The 24130-nt window shown below is 43.1% G+C and overlaps 1 protein-coding gene across 1 annotated transcript; it reads left to right on the top strand.

Annotated features, from left to right (window-relative positions):
* The first annotated feature begins 510 nt into the window (after positions 1 to 510).
* On the top strand, positions 511 to 23096 carry frmd4bb (FERM domain containing 4Bb). The gene is made up of 23 exons (XM_053424779.1): positions 511 to 715; positions 9425 to 9490; positions 10646 to 10740; positions 10830 to 10922; positions 11265 to 11349; positions 11724 to 11780; positions 11872 to 11894; positions 12926 to 13009; positions 13132 to 13197; positions 13409 to 13466; positions 13552 to 13638; positions 15669 to 15745; positions 15904 to 16042; positions 16137 to 16278; positions 16502 to 16635; positions 16829 to 16945; positions 17800 to 18028; positions 18117 to 18170; positions 18291 to 18441; positions 18622 to 18789; positions 19018 to 19796; positions 20700 to 20838; positions 22240 to 23096. The coding sequence occupies exons 2-23, from the start codon at positions 9425 to 9427 to the stop codon at positions 22412 to 22414; spliced, it is 3018 nt and encodes a 1005-aa protein (XP_053280754.1). The 5' UTR covers positions 511 to 715; the 3' UTR covers positions 22415 to 23096.
* The last annotated feature ends 1034 nt before the right edge of the window (positions 23097 to 24130 follow it).

Below are 24130 nucleotides of genomic sequence, written 5' to 3'. Positions count from 1 at the left end.
AAAAAAAAAAATCTTTTTACTTTAACATTGTCCCGGAAACGTGGCTGTTGTCATGGTGACAACTAATGAGAAATACTAAATACTATAACCTGATGTCATGTGATACGATGATACTTACATAAATTATATATAGTGCTCATGAATGTTTAATAAATATTTGGGAGATGAATTAAAAACAATATTGCATCCACAGATCATGACGTCTTTGCGTATAGCCTAATAACATGACCACATAAAATAATGTGCAGACACTATGTAATTAAAGATTGTGTCATAATTCTACACCTAAACATTGGCACAACAACAATTTTAAAGGAAAGTGAAGGATGCGGAACACAATCAGCCTTCAGGGCACCGCACTTGATTATGATGGGGTTTGAGTGTGAGGCTCGCCGGCCGGCAGCTGCTGGATGAGAGGGAGGGAGGCAGGGAGGAGGCAGGGAGGAGGCAGGGAGAAGGGAGGGAGGGGGTGCAGGGCTTGTTCACATAATAGCTGGCGGGTGAAGGCGTGGTGAGTGTGGCTGAATACGAGGCGAGTGAGTGTGTGTGTGTGTGTGTGTGTGTGTGAGAGAGAGAGAGAGAACCGGAGGATGAACATGGGCAGCGGCTGCACGGCGGCTCCCCTCCCTGGCTAAAAGCAGTCGGGGAGAAAGCTGGAGCTCCACCTCATCCCTGCCTTGAAGAACGGATTGTTAAAGAATAAAGCAGAGCCAAGGTAAGAGGACAGATGATTATGTGTGTGTATGTGTGTGTCTGTGTGTATGGGTGTGTATGGGTGTGTGATGGAGCAGCCTCCACCCGGCTCACTGAGGAGCTGCGAGGAGACAAAGTAAAACCGCACGAGATCCAGAGACATCATTGGAGAATCTCCCAGCAGCACCGGTTCGCCTCTCTCCTGCTTCTCCACCGCCGAACCCCAGCACCGTGGCTCCATCTGACACATCTGGAGCAGTCAGTGGGTTCAGGTGGAAACACCCAGTGGCTGCACGGTGGAGGGCTGCTGCTGCTGTAGCTCACTCATTGTTCTCCCAGCACAGAGCCACCTGGCCCTGAGCTGGACAAGTCTCCTTACAGGAGGCACATGCTGATTGGGGAGGATACAGGAAAATGTGGACATTATATGGTTTGATTGTGTGTTTGTGTTAAGAAAGAAAAAAGAAAGAAAAGTCAAATCCTGCTAAGCTGAGCACTGTGTGTGTGAATCTCGGTGAGATGCATTGATTGACTGGATGAATCATCGCTTTGACCCTTTCTCAGCACTGATGTGAATCATCCCCGTCCGAGACACTATTCATTTGTCTCTGGACATGCTTATGGCTTTTTTCATACATTATTTCCATTTCCTTTAATTGTAGGAGGTTGGTGACAGTTGGGGACACAGGCTTAGCATATTTAATCAAGATTAACAAGGACTAGTTGCATATGTTGAGTGGGAACAACTGGTGACAATGAATGACCACAGCCGAGTACATTTAATCAAGACTATATATACGATATATCGTTATCATTAATATTATGATATATTGCAGGTTTTTTACTATATTTTTCACTTTGTAAAGCACTTTGGTCGACCAAGTTGTGTTAAATGTGCTTTATAAATAAAGTTGACATTGACAAGGACTAGTTAAGGCCTTAATATCCTTGCTGCCTCCTCAATAACTCACATACAAGTGATGTTGTGTTCTGAACAAGGACGAGCTGTGTGTAGAGATCCACATTGACCTGCTGTCATCTGGTGAGTTGAGGGAAGAGACGTCTCGGTGTATTTAAAGCACCAGACGTGGTAAACAGGAACTGTTGTTGCAGCGGTGTGTGTCTGGATGACACGCACGTGCCCACTGTGAAACTTTGTCGCTCTTCCTCTTTGGAGCGGAGGATTTCCTGTGTCATCCATCAGCACAGTGCACTTTCCTGACAAACTCTTTAAAGGTTGATTTAAGTCACATGTCTGGTGTTTTAACGGGCTTAAACGGAATCAGAAAATAAAAAAACATAATTCAGTTTATTTGTGATGATCCTGAACATCCTGACTTGTTTGTCAGAGAGTCGGAGAAGTCGGAGATGCTCTTCTGTCTGTTTGAGAAATGTCTCAGGGCTCAGCTGGCAGCCGTCCACTGAGGAATCAAAGCTTCCTGAGACTTTGGGAGAAATGTGCTGAAGACAGGGAGGGAACCATCTATTTCTGGACAGTAATCTTGTCTTCACACACTTACCACAGAGGGAATAAATCTGATAAATGTAATAAGGTGAAGGCTTCGAGCTGAGCAGCCTCACGTTAGCTGGCAGGTGCATTTGAGGCGAGAACTTTGTCCTACATGTCTGCTTTTTGTCCTGAAAATGAAAACCGGTTTCAGTCCACCAGCTGATCCTTGTTATAATAATGCTTTATGTGAGGGTAAAGACAAATTAGTATGAACTGATATTGGGTCAGAGTCAGCGTGGTCACGGTACCATGATTCCCACGCAGGCTGCAGACACTGCAGATTCTTGTGATTCTTCGCTCACATCGTGTAATTTGGTCATGTTCCATTTTCTGTTCACGTCCACGCCTCAGTGCCTCGTCCCTCGTCCCTGAGCTCTGCAGAAAGTCACTGCAGGTAATTCTTTTGTAATGAAACTCTGCAGTTTGTGATTCCAGGACTGTCAGTGGGGTGTGTGTGTGGGGGGGGGGGGGGGGGGGGGGGGGGGGGACCTATGATCGAGGGCAACTGGTTTGCAAAGTTCTCGAAATTGGAAGAGTTCACTCCTCACATACTAAAGTCTGTGTGTTTGGAATTAAGCCATTTAAATTTAGCTCTGAGCTGCTGCAGTTTGGTCTTTTGAACTATTTATAACCAAGTATCTTGATTTTTAGGAAGAGAAAAGGAAGCGAGTTTACCTCCGGATCCATCTGTCTACTGAGACTGATCCAAACACACATAGATAGAGGAGTTAACAGGAGAATACAAACATGGACTTCTACTTTTAGATCACTCAGTTTAATTTGACATCCCTGGAAGGAAGCCGATGTAAAACTGACAGTCCCTTCATCTTTGACACAGCAGAAGATATGTGAACCAGTACTTTTTATGCTAGAAATATCAAATTTTAATCGATGAATTGTGAAGAAATGTTCTGTGTGAACATCTATTTCATATTTAATGTCCTCCCTTGTCTCCAAATTAAGAGTAGGTATGAATATGAGTGTGAAGTGTTGCTCGTCTCTATATGTTAGATACCCTGGTCGCCCAGTGTCAACAGATGATCGGTATAGAAAATAATAACAACAAATTATCAGGATTCTTGCTTATATTTGTAAAACGATTTAGAAACTATTGTCAGGATGAACTTTACACTTGTTGCACTGGTAAAACTTAAGCAACTGCAAAATCCTCAATATGGGTTTTGGTACTTTTACATTGTCAGGTGCCAAGAACATTGAGTTTTCTCTCTGTGGTTTTTAAACATTTAATCTTCGATATTAGAAGAGGAAAAGTAAGAAATATGACCCATTGAAGCTTATTAAAATGTACTCAAAGTGTAGATATGATTGATTTTATTCAGGGATGTAGGGATTGACAGCTATTACAATATAATACTTATATCATAGAGTATGGAGATTATTCTTTAATAGAGAAAGTTAATGTTAGCATTCTGGTCATTTGAACATTTTGAATTTCTCACAGAAAGTAAATACTCTTCAGCAGCGATGACAATCTACCCACTGGACCTTTATTCGATTTTTATATCTTATCTTCTTTTTTCATTACACTCCCTCAAGGTCGGTTCTTACGACAGCAGCTGAACCTCTGAGCGTCAGTGTCCGTGCGGCTCTGGAGGAAACATGAGGCGGTTACCAGAGCTAAGGCTCCTCACTTGAATATGCATGGCCATTCTACCGCCATAGCATTACCATATTAGAGACCAGCATGAGCAGATTTGACCACTGCTGTCACCGTGGCCGCTCATGAAATATGGTGGTTTATGTTGCCACTTGTAGGACGGCCAAGAAAATATGTCTCATTGTCTTGCTACAGACGTTTCTTCTCGCGATGGGCATATGAGTTTGTTCTGCACGATGACATCATGTCCATGAATCAACCCCCCCCCCCCCACCCCCCCCACCCCATCCCCCGTGATGCAGCCTGCCCTTCTTATATTGAACATCTACGGCGTGAGGAAAACAAAATTAATATTTCTCCCTGGTGCTAAATTGCCCGTAATATCCCGAGCTCCTTTGTGTGCGTATCACAAACAGCCAGACTGGTTTGAAGGATACCTCCTGACCGCTGACAACATGAGTCATGATGTGATATCAGATGAGGAGATAATCCTGTGCTGCATCCCTCAGACCACCGCCTCCAGCCACCTGGCCTCTTGGTGCCTGGACCTCTCTCCCCTCAGGCTGTAGTGTGGGCCTGTAGGATCTTTGGACGGTACTGGTTGAATAAGACCAACACGAGGATTTATCAGTTGATCGATCGACCGATTATTTCACGGGGGAAATTATCTCTTTGAGTCAAACTGTCGAGTCTTCTCAAGTTGTTTGTTAGCCTGAAGCAGAGACGAGGAGGAAGCTGCAGAGGTCTGGTGTCCCTCTTCTCTCTAAACTCTGCAGCCTCTGATCTTTTTTTCTATTTTCAAACCTACAGCCTGAAATGACGCGGCCTTAAGTGACATCACTATAGTCAACAGGTCATCAGACTTCATGCTGCGTCATCTGCATCAGAAGACTTTACACAACTCCTCCCCCCGGGCTCAATAAGTCAAATTTGATTGATTTTACACATGAACAATATATATATGTAAAAAATCATTGGAGTTTGCCTTTCATCCTCTGTAGTTACCAGTGAGATTGAGGTGACAGAGGTCACATACAGATCAGGTTCAGCTGTAAAACAGGATCTGATGACTGAGCAGCGTCACAGAGGAAGATTTCATGTTCTGAAAACAAAGAACTTCTCCTTCAGTTTCCCGTTAGAGCCACAATGTACTGGATGTCACTTCCTGTCAGGTCGTATGTTTGTAGCCACTTGAACTCACGGGAAGATTTTATTTAGATTTCTCTGGGCTCCCAGTCTTTGTCTTTACATTGATAGATTCTTTATTTATACCATGAGGGAAATTGTCATGCTGCAGACAAAGGGAAACAATAGAATACAGACTTGCAGAGGGAGAAATATACAACATAAGCATTGAGGACAACCTTTAACAATTAAAAATACAATATATATATTTCAGAAACAATGTTAATCAGAAATATGGTGCAGTTTAAGAAAGGTTGGGGTACAACATGAACGTGTCTCTGGAGCGTGTCGTGGGGTGGATGGGATGGATTCTCCATGATGGAGAGCAGTTTGTTCAGCGACCTCCGGCTCCTCACAGACTCTCCAGATCTATGATGATGGTCCTGGACCCTGTGAAGGAGTTTATTGACGCTGTGATCTCTGGCACAGACGCTGCTCCTCCAGTAGACCACAGCCCATTAGATCTCCGGCTTTTTACTGCAATTAACCAAAGATCTGAGCGTCCTCATCAACCAAGTGTGATTGAATCCACTAGATACTGATAATCTGCACATTTTCTCTCAAAAATTTGAATTAAAATACGTTTAAAGTAACGTTTTACTTGGGAAGATCTTTAATTCATGATAATTTCCTTGTTTTTGCGATAGTGGTGTCTTCAAAGCAGCATGTGAGCACACAGAGCAGACACTGACGGGTGCGTGATACCAGCCTTCATCAATAATGCATGAAAACGGGAAACTGAGATAAGACGGGCTGCAGTCTGGACATGACATTTAACCAGTGTGACGTATTAAACACTGACACTGACAGTTTAGGAGACAGAGCAATGCTCTTTGTACATTCTTAAAAGCTGGATATGGAATCGTTTTTCATCAATGTCTGCTCATCATCAGGAGGAATAATCTTTGTTTCTCTTTGGCGGTCACAGCCGCACCCTCCCCAACACTCTACCGGGGTAATTCGCATTTAACAAGCTGTGTATGAGCCGACCTCAGGCTCCAGACTGGTTTCAAACCTGCACCCTGTGGCGTAGTTCTCATCCAGCGCCTGTCCAGTCTCTGGAGAAACCAACACAAAGACCCACAGCTCTTTCTTCTCCCGTCTTTCTCACATGAAGAAGGTTCGATGCTCGTCTTGACCCCAGAGGGTACAGAGCCGGCCCTTCACTGAGGATGAGTAGATTGGGTTTGGTCGACTAGGCAGCGCTGTTTGCTCCACTAGCTCGGACACATGCATCATCAGATGCCCAATGAAGGTTTAAATTGTGAACAGCGTGGTTTTCTAATGATTGACTTCACCAACCGAGTTTGTCTGTCTGTTCGTTTGTTGGATTATTCATAAACAACTGGACAGATAAACACGGAACTTGGTGACAGGATGTGATGTGGGTCAGGGAAGAAGCCTTCAGATGTTGGTGTAGATTCGGATCATGGGGGTGGATCCAGGAATTGTTTGTCAGGTTTGCCAATACTGCGTTAACGTATGTGTGACTGTGACCTTACATGGAAAGATTTTTAGCCCTATAACTGATTAGCTCAGTTTTGAATAGCATAACGAGTCAAAGCAACCCAAAGCTGGTTCTGTCCAGTAAAATTGATTTCTCAGAGATTAATCCATGAATCCTGATTCTAAAAAACCCAGGCATGTTTTTTAGGGAACTGATATTTATGTGCGAAATCCAGATCTAGTGAATTTAAATGTGGTTTCCTGAGGCGTATGTTGGGCCTTGGTGGAGGTATTACTCTATTCTGAGCGCCGTAGTTGAGTATACACCAGTTTTTATATCCCAGTCTGTTCAGGTCTAAGCTCCTCTTTTTTTATTATGCCTGTACATTTGATGAGTGTGTCACTGCTGAGAAACTGCAGGGTAAGTCAGGCTGGCCGTGTGTCTCAGTCAGATATAAATAGCAGTTATTGTAGAAGCTTATAGCTCCCAGGTGATTAATGGTTTAGATTCCCCTTAAAATCACGGCTCCCTCTTCCAATCATTTCATTCATGAGCCCGGGTCGTCCCAGCTGAATTAGGCTCTCGTCTGCTGAGCTAATAGTTGCTTCTGAAAATTCCTCAGTGGTGCGTGTTTGTACAAGTGTCCATTTTCTCCTTATGAACTACTTCCTCGTGGAAGAATAATAATACCTGCGCCATCTAGTGGCCGGCCCCCTTACTGCACATGTCAGGTTGGAGCAACAGACACACATTGTGTGCAGTTAAATTTAATTCAAGCTCAAAATCAATGTGATAATCCACTTGTTAAGAGTGGTCACCCTTCACATTAATTGGATTCATTGATTGTGCACTTTTAATTTAGATCATGGAGGGAAATGTATGTCTCTGGCGATAACAGAGAAACATTATTCAGGGACTGTAACTAAGTGCTCATTAAAAAATGACAGATGGTGTCATTTAAAGGAGTAACCTGGGTTGGTTTGTGTCTATTAGGTGTGGATCTGGATCAGGGGGGTATAGATGCAGGGATTTTAGTTTTCACATTCTGTTAAATGACGAGATATGGAGTTTTTCTACATTTTTGGCCATTTCCCCTGGAGAGTAATTCATGGATCTTAATGAAAAACAAACCAGACACATTTAGGGAATTGATATGTCTGAGTGTGTGCAGCTTGATTGAATTTACAGGGACTGTTGGGCTTTGGCGGAAGCTTGTGCTGTACTGAGAGTCAATCTAGTTGTTTTTTTGTGCAATGTGAGAGAAGGGTGAATGAGAACTGCAAATGTGATGTTTAAATTAAAGCATCTTTGACAATTTAGTGGGACTCAGTTCAAATTTACAGGAAAAGGATGCAAGAGACACCTGATATCCACGTTCAAACTCGTTCAGCCACGGAATAAAATGAGCTGCAGGCAAAATAAACTGTATCAACAGACTTGACTGCCTTATATTAATCATTCATACTTCTGGTTTGACCCGTGTTGTTCATATTAATACGCTGTAAACCCTAAACTGTGGTCAGGAGACTGACCCAGCCAGCCCCCATTAAGTCAACTGCTGATTTCACACAAACTGACCACACACTCTGTAAGCCGTCCCTGGGAAGGCCCGGCCGCTCGGCTCGATAACTCGGACAGAAGTCGCCGGTTAATCCTGAATGTCTGTTTGCTGCTCAGTCAACTCAGCAAACCTCGTGTTCCTGATCGAAGAGGAGACTCGTGTCAAAGGATGAAGTCTGGGCAGGGATGCGTCCACACCTGCACGCTCCCTGGAGAGATGTACCAGGTACAGCAGCTTCACTACCAGCGTTACAAGCTCTGATCAGCCCCATTCTGTCAGATGAGGAGGCTGTTGGATCCATCCTCTGTGCTTTTAAAAAAAGTCTGTGTGCAGGTTTTTGTTGTAGAAGTGGTTAACCTCAATCTGTCATTTCTACCGGCTTTTTGATTTATCTGGTAGATGGTGGTCTCGGTGTCTCCGGGCAGGTCAGCCTGACTCTTTCCCTCTTCGAAGGGCATTGTGGTTGAAACGATCGTGCACAAGCAAACAAATGTGATTTCCCCGGATGCAGAGTTTAATCTGAGATGAGGTTTTGCTTTCCTGCTATAAACAATCGCATTGGATTGAACTTGATTCGTGCTGTGACAGTTTTATTGTTTTGGATGAAACACTGGAAAGAATGACGATTTTGCAGTGGTGGTAGAAGAACTCAGATAGAAAAATACAAGGGGACATTCTTTTGAATACACGTAAAACTGTCTTTTACAAGTACAGCATAGTATGAGTAAAATGTCATTTGATCAAAGTGCTCATGCAAAAAAATACCCCCTGTGTAAGTTCTGCTATTATATATTATACAGTTTTACTTTTATATTTGCATTAATGTCTGGACGTGAAACTTATTTGACCTATTTGCATAATATGTTTATATATTGTTGAATAGTTTAATTTGTACATCACAAATACATCATATTTTATATACTATACTATTTCTTATGTTAAAAGTGGAGTATAAAGTTACATAAAATGGAAATACAATATGGTACCTCCAAAAAGGTACCTGTATACAATTTGTTTACTTGTATGCTGAAAGACTGAAAGAGTAAAACTTTAGTGTGAAAACTTCGAAGTTGAAGAAATCCTTGCTTTGGTTGTTTGCCATGGCAACAAATCCCAAGACAAAGGTTTTATTGTCATTAACAACGTCAGTGTGTGTTTTTTCTACTTCTTCTTGAAACGGGTCACTGTACTCGCCACCAGGGCCTGGGCTCAGTTTGCTGATAGTAAATATGGCAGTTTTTGCCTCGACTCTCTTTCTTCTGCTCTATATTCTGTGGTTAACACACCAACATGGCCGAAGCAGTAAAAACATGACTGACACACGAGATCCTCACGTTCTCTTGTGATGATGAACAGTTTGTGATCAGTGTCACGAGCCCTGAACTTCCTCGTCTCTCTCTCCCCCTGCAGATGACCGAGGGCAGACTTTGTCAAGTGCAGCTGCTGGACGACAGGAAGCTTGAGCTGCTGGTTCAGGTACGAAAGCTCCTGATTCAAAGAGGCTCTGATGAATAGTCTCATTCCAACATGTGTGATGTAAAGGGTTTGTATGTATATTGAGCTTTTCTAGGTCTTGATGATCACTCAAATCACTTTACAGTACAGTGATGCCATCCATCCATTCATACACACATTCATACAGTGCATCTATGTGCAGCACTTTCTCTCTAGTACATCACAGCTGTCAGGGGCAATTTGGGGTCCGGCGTGCAGAATGGGGTTTGACGGGGATCAAACCGCCGACCCTCTGGCAACAGCTGCCCACAATGTAAAAGAAGAGACCAACCGATATGGATTAATGGCGGCCAAGGCCAATGCCAGTATTAGGAAGTAAAACATGTATCAATGATAAATCGACCTGTATGACAGAGAAATGTAATTGAGGCTTCATATTTTATAGTTTAACCATAAACTCATAAACAATTTTAAGTAAAACAAAACACAAATACAAACGAATATGTAGATTATTAATTGAGAAAGTAAATAGAATCATTTTAGGTGAAAGTATTGTGTAAAGTTTGTCTTTGAAAGGCTGATTACGGTCGATTTTTATATAAACCAATAATAAAACTACAGATAGACAAAGTTAGAAACTATAACTGGTGGAGATTACGGAGCATTTAGCTGAGCCAGATATTTGCCTGGGTGGTTGGTGGAGACCAAAGCAGAGTTAAATGACAGTGACGATAATGTTGTTCCATAACTTAAATATGCACCTGTTTGCTAAGGGGTTTATTATATTCACTTTTAAAGGAGTTAATATGTCAGTGTTATGTTCACAGCTGGATTCCAAGTGGCCTCCACAATGGTATATTGCAGGTTTAAAAGTAATATAGATCTCTCTGTATGTAATGACTTGTATTTCAGTGAGAATGTATTAAAAATGATAAAGGAGGGTTGAAGGAATTTTTCCTTCTATTACATTCCCTCAAGAACCCTCACTCACTGCCCTCCAGGTCACCTCTCTGTCCAACAGAGGAAACAACAGAAGAAAAAAACACTTTCTCAAGCATACGCTAGACATTAATCAAGGAAATTGTGTTGAGTCATTTCAACTAATATTTGAGATTAAAGTCAGCTTAACTCTAAATCCCCCCCCCCCCCCCACCCCACCCCCTCCTTCCCCTCTAGCCTAAGCTGCTGTCCTACGAGCTCCTCGACTTGGTGACCTCCCACTTCAACCTCAAAGAGAAGGAATTCTTTGGACTCGCATATTCTGATGACAAGTATGTAAATCGTTCTATTTATCTCTCTCAGAGGCCTGAATATTTGCCGATGTCTCTTTTCTGATGCCTGCGTGTGTTTGCTGTTGCAGTGGTCAGCGGAAGTGGCTGCAGATGGACCGCAGGGTTCATGAACATGACTTCTCCAAGAAGCCCGGGCCCATCACCCTCAGCTTCCTGGTCAGGTAGGAACACGTCTCCTCGAGCAAAAGCACAAGCTCTCCAGCAGGGGACGCTTTACTTTGTGGACACAGACATTTTAGCTGTCTACAAAGTCCACAGAAGTTTTACTCTGATTGTCTTGAATATGAATGAATGTCTCCAACCTTCTTTTGGTGCTCAGACCCCCCCTCCCCCCCCCCCCCCCCGCCACACACACACACACAAACCTACACCTCACAGTGCCAACACACCCTCAGCAGAGATGAATGCAAATGTAGGATTTATTGAGCATTAACAGCAAAAATGACAAGTTTTCTCAGTTTAACACAATTTGTTGTGCGTGCCTGTGCTTTCATCCATCACAGGTTCTATGTGGAAAACATAACGCTGCTCAGGGACATCATCACGGTGGAGTTGTTCTTCCTGAACGCAAAATCTGCTGTCTACAATGTAAGTGCTCTCTCGTTGGTTTTGTGGTTTGAAGCGATGATCGTGTTATAGTTTGTCTGTGTGTGTCTGTGTGTGTGTGTGTGTGTGTGTGTGTTCTCCCAGCACCAGCTCCCTGATGATTCACTGTCTCTGGACCCTTGCAGCACCTCAGCTCAGTGCACAGTGGCTGCAGGGCACAGATTTCTCACTCTGCTGGCTGGAATGTAAAACAGTCTGAGACAGTAGAAAAACACAAGAGTTGATCTAAAGAGGTTATTGTAGGGCAACGCAGAGACGCCTCTTTGTTTGGATGCAGGAAGCTTCGTCCTCATGCACCACATGTTCTGCATCCTATTTATTTATTCATTATCCCGTCGATCTCTTGTGTTTCTCAGGGGATCATCGAAGTGGAAAGTGAAAACGTCTTCAAATTAGCCGCGAATGCTTTGCAGGTCAGTGCTTTTAATAGATGCATAAACCGCGCCTACATTAATGGGATGTGTCTGAAAGCATGTGATCTAATCAGGTATTTTCTATCACTAGGAGGCGAAGGGAGACTACACAAGGTAAGAGCACATTATCAGCTTGGTAAGAAGTATTTAACGGCAGCAGGACAAGTTAATAGTGCGCTCTGAGCAACGGCGCTCGATAGATCACTTGTTTCGGTGCAGACAACAAAAATCAATAGCAGTGTTATGTGGGGCCTTACCACGGAGTGCAGAGAAGCTTGCACCAGGCAACTAATGAATCTCACAGTGCCGACAGAAGCCGGAGCGGAGACACCTCCACAGAGCAGCTCAGACGCCTTTTGATTTTATATATACTTGTAGTGTTCTGACTAAATACTGCAGGTCTTTGTGCAGGACGCCACCTGACTGTGACCAGCGGCTGAAAGAAGATGGTTTATGAATATAAGCCTCTTTTTGTCCCTCTGAGTAAAGTCTTTATTGTAACAGTAGATCCTGAAGACAATGAGGGAATGTCCTTTGTATGTTTCAAAGCTACATGAGGGAGTTTATAAACAATTAATAGCTACACGTTTTAAGTATTAATTATGTTTACACAAAGCAAAATACATTTTTAAATATTTACTTACAAGAAGTGTATTCCTTGCTTTGTGGATGAAGGCTTAGAAACAGCATCTAGATGTTTGAAGATATAAAGCACACAAAACCATGAGGGTAGAAACATTCATCATGTGTAAGACATTGAAAGATATCTTAATAAAAGTAGTAATACTGCAGTGTAATAATAATCTTACTCCAACCTGAATAAAAGTACTACCATAGGTATTATGGGCAAAATGTACTTGAAGTGTTGAAATGTAAAAGTACTCCATGGCCCCTTGGTTGTTTCATTTTATTATAGGATTGATATTAGAGTATCGTCATGTTTTATAAACTGATGAACCTGATCAGTTTATTTCACCTTGTAGATAAATTCTCTAATGTACTAAGCCAAAGATTTGCTTTCGGAAATTTTGGCTTCATGTGTAAAACAGGAAAATACTGAAATACTAAAGTAAAGTTAGGTATAGCAGTTGAGAAGTGCATTTATTAATTGTTTGTTTGTCATAATCTTTATCTTTCTGTTTCAGTGATGAAAACACTCGAGCGGACTTGAAGAAACTCCCGACTCTTCCCACCAAAGTACTAAAGGAACATCCATCTTTTGCATACTGGTACGCTTACAGGAAAATACTCAATATTGAAAAACATGGTGATCATGGCACAGAATGAGTTGATCTGAAGATGCACAGCTGTTCAAAGTGTAAGCAGCCGTCTTCTTTATGTGCCGTTGCAGTGAGGATCGAGTGATTGAATATTATAAACAGCGGAAAGGGGTCTCCAGAGGACAGGCCATTGTGCAGTGAGTATTAAGAAAAAGAAGAAGAGAAGTTCATTAATCTTCCTCTCACCTCCATTAGTGCTTCCCACACTCCGGCATCCGCTTTCTTACCATCTGATAGAAATCAATAGCTCCTCTTCAGCTGCACTCCCATGAATCTCACTGATCACTTTCCCATTGCTTTCCTCACATTTCCAAGGTGTTACTCATGCAGAAAATGCTTTTGTTCTAGGTATCTGACATTAGTGGAATCACTGCCCACGTACGGCGTGCACTATTATGAAGTTAAGGTAGGTCTCTCGGTGGGATTAGCGGGATTTACACCTGAAACTGAGTCAGCTGTTTAACTTTTTGAGGTGTGCCCCCCCTTCACAGGATAAACAAGGGATGCCCTGGTGGCTTGGACTCAGCTATAAAGGCATCGGCCAGTACGACCTGCAGGACAGATTAAAACCTCGAAAGGTAAACGCTTCCTCCAGCTCAGGGTCTCTAAGATGGCTGCTGCTTCTCCACTGTGGACATGATAGCACCGGCAGCGATTTGGCCCTGTTGCACATGAATCATCAGTTCTTATGAAAGGAGACATATGAGGCCTTTTATGTTTTTTTTCTTTCCTCAAGTGTGTTATATATTTTTTTGTGTGTGTATGTAAATGGTCTGTAACGTTAAAGAGAGAGCTCCTCATATCCTCACAAGCACAGAAAACACTCAAGCTCCCAAAGCCCCTGAAATTTCTCTTCAGTCATCCAGCAAATACTTTTTTAAATATGTATTCACCATCTACCCTAACCCAGACAGATAAATAAATATTATAGAGAAAAAATGTAACAGTAAATAGATGAATTATGTCCAAAAATGTGTACAACATAAATCTTAAGAAGACAAAGGAAAGAGCGGGGATAGAGTTTCTTATGGTTCATCTAAAAATATTGTAAATCTGGGCCCTTTTTATGTTTTTTTTAAAGAAGTCATTGTTATAATTCTTATCTTTAAAATGCCAACAACATTTTTACAGTCAAATTTCAGGCTAAGATTAGATTTACAAAATATATGATCCTTCAATCGAGTCCAAAAAGGTGATTGAATGGATTCGATGGTAAAATAAGTAAAGCGAGAGCAGAGGTCAAGTTTTCCTACACACGCTGTAATCAGTTGACCAGTCACAACAGAGTGGGTCAGCCGGTCAATGACAGCAGACTGGGCTCTATGAGGAGGGGGCCCTTAAAGAGACAGGAGCTCACTCTAAGGGGTTTCAGACAGAGGCTGAAAGGAGGAGCTGCAGCAATGGACAGTCAGAGGGAAGATGTGAGATATGTTTGTGCCGGCAGTTCAACCTGTTGACTTTTTATTATGAAGTGTGAACCTGTGTTTCTCGTTCCACTGCTGTTGTTTCAGCCCTGTGAATCTAATTGGAGAAACACCCATGTGAGTGATGTGTTAGCTACGCCGTCCGATCTGTTCCTTCAATATTTGCGGATTAAAAAAATGAGGTGAAAGTTTCGCCCATATACACCTCAGCTTACTGTCATCGTCTTCTTGTTCAACCCTGGCAATCGGTCGAGGTGGTGTAATCCATTTTTGTCTGCGACACGTCGAGGATTGTGCAAGCAGGCAGCTGTGTTCAGGCAGAGTGTGTGTTTGTGTGTGTGTGTGTGTGTGTGTGGAGGAGGGAGGGAGCTGATGATGTCAAAGGGAGAGGGGCTGGATCTGGGCGTTATCCTCTGTGTTCTAACTGAGAATACCTGAGGAGACAAGTCAGGAGCTGACAGTAGACAGATTAATGTACGTGTTTGTGTTGACAACGGAGCCACTGAGGATTTAAATACTTACATTTGTGGGACTTGTGATCATCGTACTGGTAAGACTGAATACTACACTCGTCTGATCGACTTTTTTTGGTGCGTGTGTGTTGATTTAAGTTTTAATTTAAAACTCATTGAACTTACGTATCTTCAAACTCGCTGCTGGATGTGAAATCCTCAGCATCAACACGTTCCTTTCAACCGTCCAACTCTGCGTCTCATTTTCGGATCTTGTCCAGACACACAGAGTGAGTCACTCACAGAAACAGCTTGTTCGTTTGTGGCTGCTGTGAGGGATGGACGTGATGAGCCATGGAAACGGTTGTGTGCTGTGATGAGTCTTTTTGTAATGTCCCCTTGTGGCGTCCTCCTCTCCTAAACACCTGCATTATTGCAGACTTGGCCAGTCAGACTGTAATGACAGTGCATGGCACAGTCTGGTTTTCTTTAATGACAGTGGCGGAGACAGGCCCAGTCAAAACACCTGCTACACTCTTTGTATTTTATAATGGTTTATTTGACGTTGAGTCGGGATGATCGATGAACATTTTACTGGGACTGAGGGAACAAGTGGACAGATTTCATTAGTCCTGGTATTGCATCACCTCTTATCTCTGTGTATATCATGTTGTGAAAAGCCCTAAATCTATTTATCTAATCTGAAATTAATTTATCTCATTCTATCTTCAGCTCTACCAGTGGAAGCAGCTGGAAAACCTGTATTTCCGAGAGAAAAAGTTTGCTGTGGAAGTTAACGATCCTCACCGGTGAGTTGCAGGAGATTCTCCTCAGTGTATTTGTACAAGTTGCTCATTCTGCCCCTCTTACTTTTACTGATCCATCTTTTCATCTCACTGTAGCTTTTATATTATTTATGATCAAACCTCCAGCTCAGATTTCCTTTGTGCCGCGTTCTTTGTAACAGGAGAGCGGTAACCAAGCGCACCTTCGGCCAGACAGGCCTTATCATCCACACGTGGTATGCCAGCCACTCTCTGATCAAAACCATATGGGTCATGGCTATTAGCCAGCACCAGTTCTACCTGGATAGAAAGCAAAGTAAAGTAAGTGTCCGTCATCAGCCAGTGCCTGGTGCATTTCATTCTGACTTATCCATCACAGAATCTTTGTTTGAAGTGGTGCACTTTATTCTTTCAGGGAAAATTAGTAGCAGCAAGGAGCTTGGACGAAATTGCCATGGATCTCACGGACCACGGAGGACCAAAGATAAACAGACTGGCAGACGCAAGCCTGAAGAATAACTTAATAACATCCAGCAATGGGAGCCTGGTCTCTACAGGTAGGTTATAATTATAACAGTTCAGGTAGCAAGTGCATATTAAGCTCATGTTTCTATAACAAACTGTCCCTGATCAAGATGTAAAATATACTAAATGAGCTGCTTGTGGAGTATAAAGTAAAAATAAGGTGTTAAAGAGTGAGCTCCTCAGTCGTATCACTGTATTACATAGACTGCATCTTTGGAAATGAGGATATAAATAGTCCGATGATTCTTTTCACAGGATCCGGAGACTCTGAGATGAGTGAGGAGCAGAAGAAAGAGAAGCTGTCTGAGCTGAGAAAAAAAGAGCAGGACATCCAAGACATCTTGGCCAAGAAAACAAAGGAGCTGAAAAAGATTTGTCTGCGAGAGGCGGTGAGAAATTATCACGTTTAACACTTCTCCTGCACCGTGTCTATATCTGTCAGGGCAGCTGCATTCAATCTGCTGAGCTCCCTTTATTCAACTGTGTTGCTGTGTGACCGGGAGATTAATGGATCCTGCTGTTACTCTCAGTTCATTAAAGTGTCGAGGTGACTTGTTGTTTAAGGTGTTTTTTTTCCTGCAGGAGCTCACTGGCAAGCTGCCGCTGGACTATCCCCTCTCCTCAGGTGAGAGGCCGCCGCAGGTCAGACGGCGAGTTGGCACCGCTTTCAAGCTGGATGACCTGTTCCCCTACAACGAGGTTCGTGTCTAACGCTGCACTTAAATCAAATGCAGCAGCAAATTTTATGCCGGATCTTCTTCTAGTCCTGTGTCCTATAGCAGATTTTCAAAGGGTAATTGTAAAGGTATTAAAAATACACAGAAAGGTAATAAACATAAAGTAGTTCATAGTAAAGCTTTGTCTTTATGTAGTTGAGGTTAGATATTTTACAGTGTAACCATAAAGAAAACACAATTACAACCAAATATATGCAACTTGAATTAAGAGAATATAACCTTAAATAATAATAAATAATATTGCACATCCTTTCTTTATAGTTTATTCTGTAAAAAAAAATATTCATCGCTTATCTGTAAACATTTGTGATAATACTGATATGTCTCACATCTCTTATTGGCCAACCTATAAATTGGTCAGGCTCTAGTTCATAGGTCTTTTCTGCAGTGATTGACAACCTTCCAATGAGTTTATCCTATTTTTTGGGAGCGCACTAAATCTACAGGTGAAAATAATCCCACTCAAATATGCTTGTTATTCCTGTTGAGGAAATGTTTGCTAAAAAGTGCTTAAAATTAAACTTCTCATTCCGGAGCAGAGGAACAAATGAGCTTTGGACTGAAAACCAATAGTATAGTGGAATTTGGCCTTTGAGGAGAAAAATATATAATACCCAGCCTGGCTCTTTACACTAAGTGTGCTCAGCTACCAATTAACAAGGTTTAACAGTTTTATCCTCTGCAGCTTATATAAGAATAACTTCAATAAGGTCAAGCTGAGTAGTAAGGAATACAAATGTCTTTTCCTGATAAAATTTGATTTAAAATGGAATATCTGTTAGTTACTGGTGTCCCTGCTGCTCTTGCTCTGTGCAGGATCCCTTCCTGAGGAACCTGGAGAGCAGATTCGCGCTGCAGCAAAAGATTGTGGAGGCAGCCAAAAAACTTGCAAATGAGTCAGAGTTGTGCAAAACAGTGAAGAAGAAGAGGAGAAGAAACTGTCTGGACGCCATGCACCGGCTCCAGCTGATAGAGGACGAGATGAACCAGTACAGGATCAAGAAGGGGAAGAAGCCCACGCAGCGGGCCTCCGTCATCATCGCAGGTATATGGTGCAGTTATGACGTGCGCGACTGCATTAATCACGAAGCTGTATGCACAATCATCACTGAGATATGTTCCTCTTTCACCAGATGAACTCATCCGTTCAGACTGCAGCTCCCTGTCGAGTCTCCCACTGGATGATGGTGAGTCAGGCATCACACGTTGGCTTTAAAATCATTTCACCCACTGTAATAATAAGTAAAATGACCGATATTAAAAAAGCAAGTACTGTTTTCTTTACCCTGTGATGCTTTTGTGTGAAGATGACTCAGAAGGCGTCAATCAGAGGCCGAGGTCACGGTCGGTCCAAGGCTCCCCTCAGCTCAGTCCCATGCACTCGCTGGGGGCGGACTATGATCTGGATCGACAGGGATGTCCGAGGGAAAATCACAAGAACAGCAAGAACCACAGCAGGTGCGGAAACAGATGTTTGGTGTTGTTGTTGTTGTTGTTTCTGTGAGGTATAACTTGTCTCTGCAGCATTTTATTTTATTTGCAGTCCATGATGTGTCCCTCATGTTTGCATCCTCGTTCCTTCCCTCGGATCTCACCCCTTATCATTTTTTATCCTCTCGTGAAACCACACCCTTTTAGATTAGCTTTTGAAGGCCAGTCGGGTTCCCACTACTACCAGAATCCAAGAGAGGTCTCCTCCACTCACAGTAGTCCCTGTAAAACCCTTCCCAGACCTTCCAGAGATCCACGCAGCATGCCTCCCACCCCGGTTATGACCCGCAATGCCTACAGCAGCAGCCAGCTCAGGTGTGATTCCCTCTCCCCAGCACTGCCAAACCCAATTTCTCTCCTCCTCCTCCTCCTCCTCCTCCTCCTCCTCCTCCTCACTGCAACCAAATCCCTGCTTCAACCTCCCCAACCTTCTACCCAAGCTCTCTTACGAACCCCTGCTCTGTTTTGTACTGACACACACAGAAATATAATCCTACAGCACTGCATTCCTTTGTTTGAGAAACAGTTGTGATCCTCCTCCAGGTCGGAGGGGTCTCCTCATGGCTTCAGGCAGCGCAGCGGGAGTCTGGAGTCGCAGCCCCGACTCAGAAAAGACACCGACTCTGAGAAGCCGGTGTTCATCTTGTCCCACCGCAGCAACAGCACAGAGGTGTTGGAGGACTTCTCCTCCTACACCAGTCAGTCCAGCCTGGACTACTGCGGGCCGGCCAACTCCCACTACAGTACACTGGACTCCCGCACCTCCACCATGCATCGTCTCCACAGGAAGGTGGAGGTGTACGGAAACACCGGGAGCATGCCCAACTTGGTGCAGCACCATGCCGGCTCCAGCTACTCATGTGACACCCCATCCCACTATGCACCGAGTCCCTACTACGTCACTGACTACGCCTGCTCGGACATTGAGCCGTACTCTAACGGTGCGTACGTGTATGAGGACGAAGTCGAGGGCCACTACAACGTCAACCCTTCCTACCAAACGAATGGGTATCACGGACATGACAGATTCAGGCATTACAGCAGTGACCGGGCAGATGGTCTTTCCCAGAATCCCTATGCCACAATGAGGCCGCCGCGGAACAGGGACGGCCCCAGGAATGAGCTCCTGGCCAAGAACATGCAGAAGGCCCTGGTGGCGGAGCATCTGAAAGGCTGGTACCATCGCAGCAGGGTCCCCAGGGAGGGAGGGAGAGGGCCGCTCACCGGATACGATTTCGACAGCGGCTCTCAGCTCAGCCTGGGCTACCAGACCATGCCAGCGGGCTTCAGCCACTCCAGCAGAACCACGTCCTTCTCCTCAGGTTTGTCTTTTTCATTAAGCTGCTGTCAGTTGTCTTTTACATGATATAAAACAGCCAGTGATGTACATGCATCCTGTCAAGGGAGGCTTTTATTTCCATATTTTGTTTGTTTGGGTTTATTAGTCTAACTTGCTGCTACATGTCTTAACGTGCCTTAAAAATATGCTAAAACACAGAGTAGAATTAAATTGATGTACGCCACAGTGAAAGGGTTTCGTGTTCTGCATTCAGAACATTTAAAATGTGCCAGTAATGTAAGTCTGGGAGGAAATTTGTGCCTCTCCTGTATTATTATTACAGAATAATGAATTTAACAACACTATTGTGTCAGTATTTTTAACCATGAGGATTAAAAAGATATTCTCTCTAAGGCAAGAAATAAGAAAATACACATTTCACATACGCATTTGAAAACGTGCAAATCTTCACACCTGAAGCTCCCATTAAAGGATTTATTTGCCAGTGAAGATTTGAGCAACACGGTTCTTTCTTTGAATCTTGAAAGAGAAACAGAGTTGCCATCTTAAATACCCACAATCCATTTTGAACAAATCCTGTGAAGCATCTGCGATACACAATATATAGGTATCATAGTACCTGTCTTAAAACACATACATAGAAACATCTTGTTAGATTTTGTTGATCCATCACCCTTCAGAGTTTTTTCTACTGGAGTAAGTATTTCCTGCACCAATATAGAGTTACAGAAATATAAAGAAATGCTGAAGTAAAACCTTCAAATTGAGTCAGGACTCACTTATGTTAAACCTAATGTTGCAGTATCATGTGAGGGGTGAATTGTTTTGCAGTAGTGACACGAAGCGGGACCCAGTGTTTCCAATAACATCAATGACACTCTAACATTAGCTGGGTGTGTTTGCTTTTTTTTTGTCTTGTTTGCAGTGTCCTCAGCGGAGAGCGCGGGCAACTGGCGCAATCAGCTGGCAGTGGGTCTGACGGAGTACGACTCGCCCGTCACACCTCAGTACCCTCAGCCCGGAGGCCACGCCTCGCCCTACAACCGCAGTCCGGCACACAGCAGGTGAGCGCTGCAGTCCACCAAACCTCATGGGTGCACGAGGAAGTGAGCAAAGTCACAGATAACGGGGGGGGGGAGGGTTGTTATTTCAGTTTTATTTCAAGTGGAAGTTCAGAGGATGCTGATCAGTTGCAGGTACAGAAGTCGTGCTGCAGTTTAAGGATTCAGATTTTTGTGCCGTTCCGCCTCGGGATGAAAGATCACCTTGTGTTTCTTTTGCACAGAACATATTTTTTCCCTGTGCGAACTCATAAAATAAATAAAACCCTAAAGATCTCCTCTCTTTCTTCTCTCCTTCATGCCCTGACATGTGATTAATGCTCATGTGTGTGTGTGCCAGACTTTCTCCCGAAAACAAAGTGTCTGACACAGTGCCTAGAAATTCAGAGACAGTTGAAGTGGTTGGCGCTGAGGCCACTAGTGCAGATGAACCATCAGACAACCGGTCTAGCAGTTAAGGGTGAGACACAGCGGGCTGTTACGTGTCGTGTTGTGTCATCTCCACTTTTCATCCTCATTTATGATTTTTCTTTAAAGATTATTCAACTGAATCATTCACCTTTTCCCAGTGTGAAGTGTTTTTTTTTATTCCGACACAGCATGATTGTATTTTGTCCAAAACATGTCAGTCCTTATCTTTTACTCATCATGTACCCGATGTACCAACCAAGCAAAGACATTCCTGAAGTGTTTATCACTTGATTAATGAGGTTTATTCAAACTGAGGATGTCTATGAAGCTTAAAGGGCCCGTGTGTAGAATTTAGTAGAAAGTATTAGCTGTGTTCAGCCCACATAAACAAATTGTGTTTCTGCCAGAGCCAGAGCCTGTGATTGTGGAAATTCACATTCTTGACCAATCACAAGTCAGTGTCAGCTGTCAATCATGACCCCATTTTTTTTATAGCATCAGGTTAAATAAGCACCTAAAATGATATAGACCATTTTATGAGATAAATGTTTTTTCATGTGGTCTTTGATTTTATGCTAACATTGAGGAGGCAGGGTTTATGACCTATACTGCAGCCAGCCACCAGGGGGCGATCCAGATGACTTGGCTTCACTTTTGGGGACCTGTTCTCAGTCATCCCAGGTTTTTTGAACCCAAGAAAAGTCTAATCCGTGGCAATCTATCAATTAGTTGTTGAGAAACTTCAATCTAGACAAAAGTGACGGTTCAACAATTCGAGACTGACATTACTAAAGCTTCGGCGCAAGTTAAAAAGAGGCAATTTCCCATTTTATCCATTAAGTTGTGTGTACACCCTCACAAAGCAACATCAACTATGATTTTACTGCACGTCCATTCCCTGTTTGATCACAAGATTCAACCACGTCGTCCATGTTCTCAAATTGTTGAACTACCATATATATTTGACATGTTCTTGTGTCACTTCCTGTTCAGATTTCACCTGGATGGAGGCTACACGAGCATCCGCCCAGGGCCAGCAGCACGTGAAGGGGATCAAGTTGGAACACGGGATGCACACACAAACTTTTCCGGCTGTCACAACTCTCGTCTCAGGGCGTGTTACATCCGTGGCAGCCCGCGTGTGCACCTGTCCTCATGTTTAAAGTAACCTCTGAACACAGGGATGAGACTCTTGAATGACTTTCCCATGTGCCTTGGATTGGATGAATTGTACAGGTAGATGAGAAATGTGTCGAGAAACTTTAAGATGTTGTACAGACGCACTGGATTCAAACGCTATTGTGTATCAAAGATGGTGAAATAAGAGGCAACATGTGTTTTTACTGAACCCAACCCCGTGTATTTTAACAGGAACTAGCCACTGTCTCATACTAAAACAGTCGGTTATAGAATCAAAATGATTTTCACCTCTTCAGACGGCGTCTCTGTGAAATGTGATCTAATCCGGATCCAAATTGAAAACAAAGCTTGAGCAGTTTTTTGATCGTCATTGGAGCTGAACTGTGTATTGGATAAATTTCCCAATTTCTTCCTTTCTTTTAACATTGAATGAGAATGTATCATGTCAATATTGTTTATAGAAACCATTTGTTCACGTTGGTGCCGTAGTGTTTTAAGATGCATGGTGAGACATAGATCTTTTGATAAGAACTTCTTTTTTTTATGATAACAGAAGACCACTGCCGTGAACACCATGTCCATGACTCCTTATCCTCCTTTTCTCACATATTTGTACAGTCACCGTGTGTAGTGATATGTCGTTAGATGTTGTCATTAAATATTTTCCACTGGGAACACAGATGTGAATAAATACATGTATGACACAGAGACGGATGCTGTCACTTTCTTTCAGGGGCTCTCCGGGGGGGGGGGTAAACAAGCAGCTCAGGTTCTGTTATTAAGTGAGTGAGTACACCTTAAAGCAATAGCTGGAAGGTTCGGGAAATTGATTCGGAGCTTTCTGAGCCAATGAAACCTGATCGATCGAGTTGGACGAGAAGATCAATAGAAGTCTGTCTGGTGACAGCTAGTTGGTTAGTTTAACTTAGCAACCAGGAGAACTGCAGGGGCCGGCTCTGCAGAGATTGGAGTTTTGCCTAATTTGCTCCATCAGGAAATTAAACACCAGCTGAAAGGAAAATTGGACACAAATTAGATTTAACAAGTAAACAAGAACAGCGAGAGACATCCTCCGAGGCTCAACAGTCCCCTTATGAAAACACATTTACACAAGATCCAGATCTTTACCATTAGTCCCCTAAACACGCCTGGGTTTTATTTTTTATTAAGATCGATGAATTATTCGAAATCCTGCATCCTACCCCTGATCTGGGTCCACACCCAAACTGAATGGGTTCTTTCTTGACTCCGTACCACAGCCTTACAACAAGATTCATGCTAATCTGTCATGGTAATTACTTCATTGGCGTAGTTAGTGAACTTTAGATATACTGTTAAAAGATTTGTTATCACTGGACAGAGTCTGGTTTGGGTTTTTTCAGGTCTTTGTGCTGTAAGCTAATCAGGTTCAAGACATATACGAAAGTGATGTAAATCTGAAAATCGATCTCTGCAAAAAAACAGTAAAACCTTTCATTCAAATTTCTTTTATTTCTTGTATAAATAGAACTTCCAGGGTGTCAGATAAAAGAGCTCTCACACTGTATCAAATTTAGTTTTTGAGCCGTCTGAAGTCAGAGAGAAGCAGCATCTTATTCTCTCCAGCTGAGAGGATCCATTCCCTTGAAGAAAAACTATCCTCTGGCTCATGTGTTTGTTGTCGTGCAGCACATCAGCAGAGTCCCCTGTCTTCTAGAAAGCTCTGTGTGCACTGACGACCCCCCCCCAACCCCCCCCCCCCCCC

Source organism: Pleuronectes platessa, chromosome 6 (assembly GCF_947347685.1).
Source record: "Pleuronectes platessa chromosome 6, fPlePla1.1, whole genome shotgun sequence".
NCBI lineage: Eukaryota > Metazoa > Chordata > Actinopteri > Pleuronectiformes > Pleuronectidae > Pleuronectes > Pleuronectes platessa.
The sequence above is the reverse complement of the archived record's forward strand: the minus strand, read 5'-3'. Positions and strand labels throughout refer to the sequence as shown.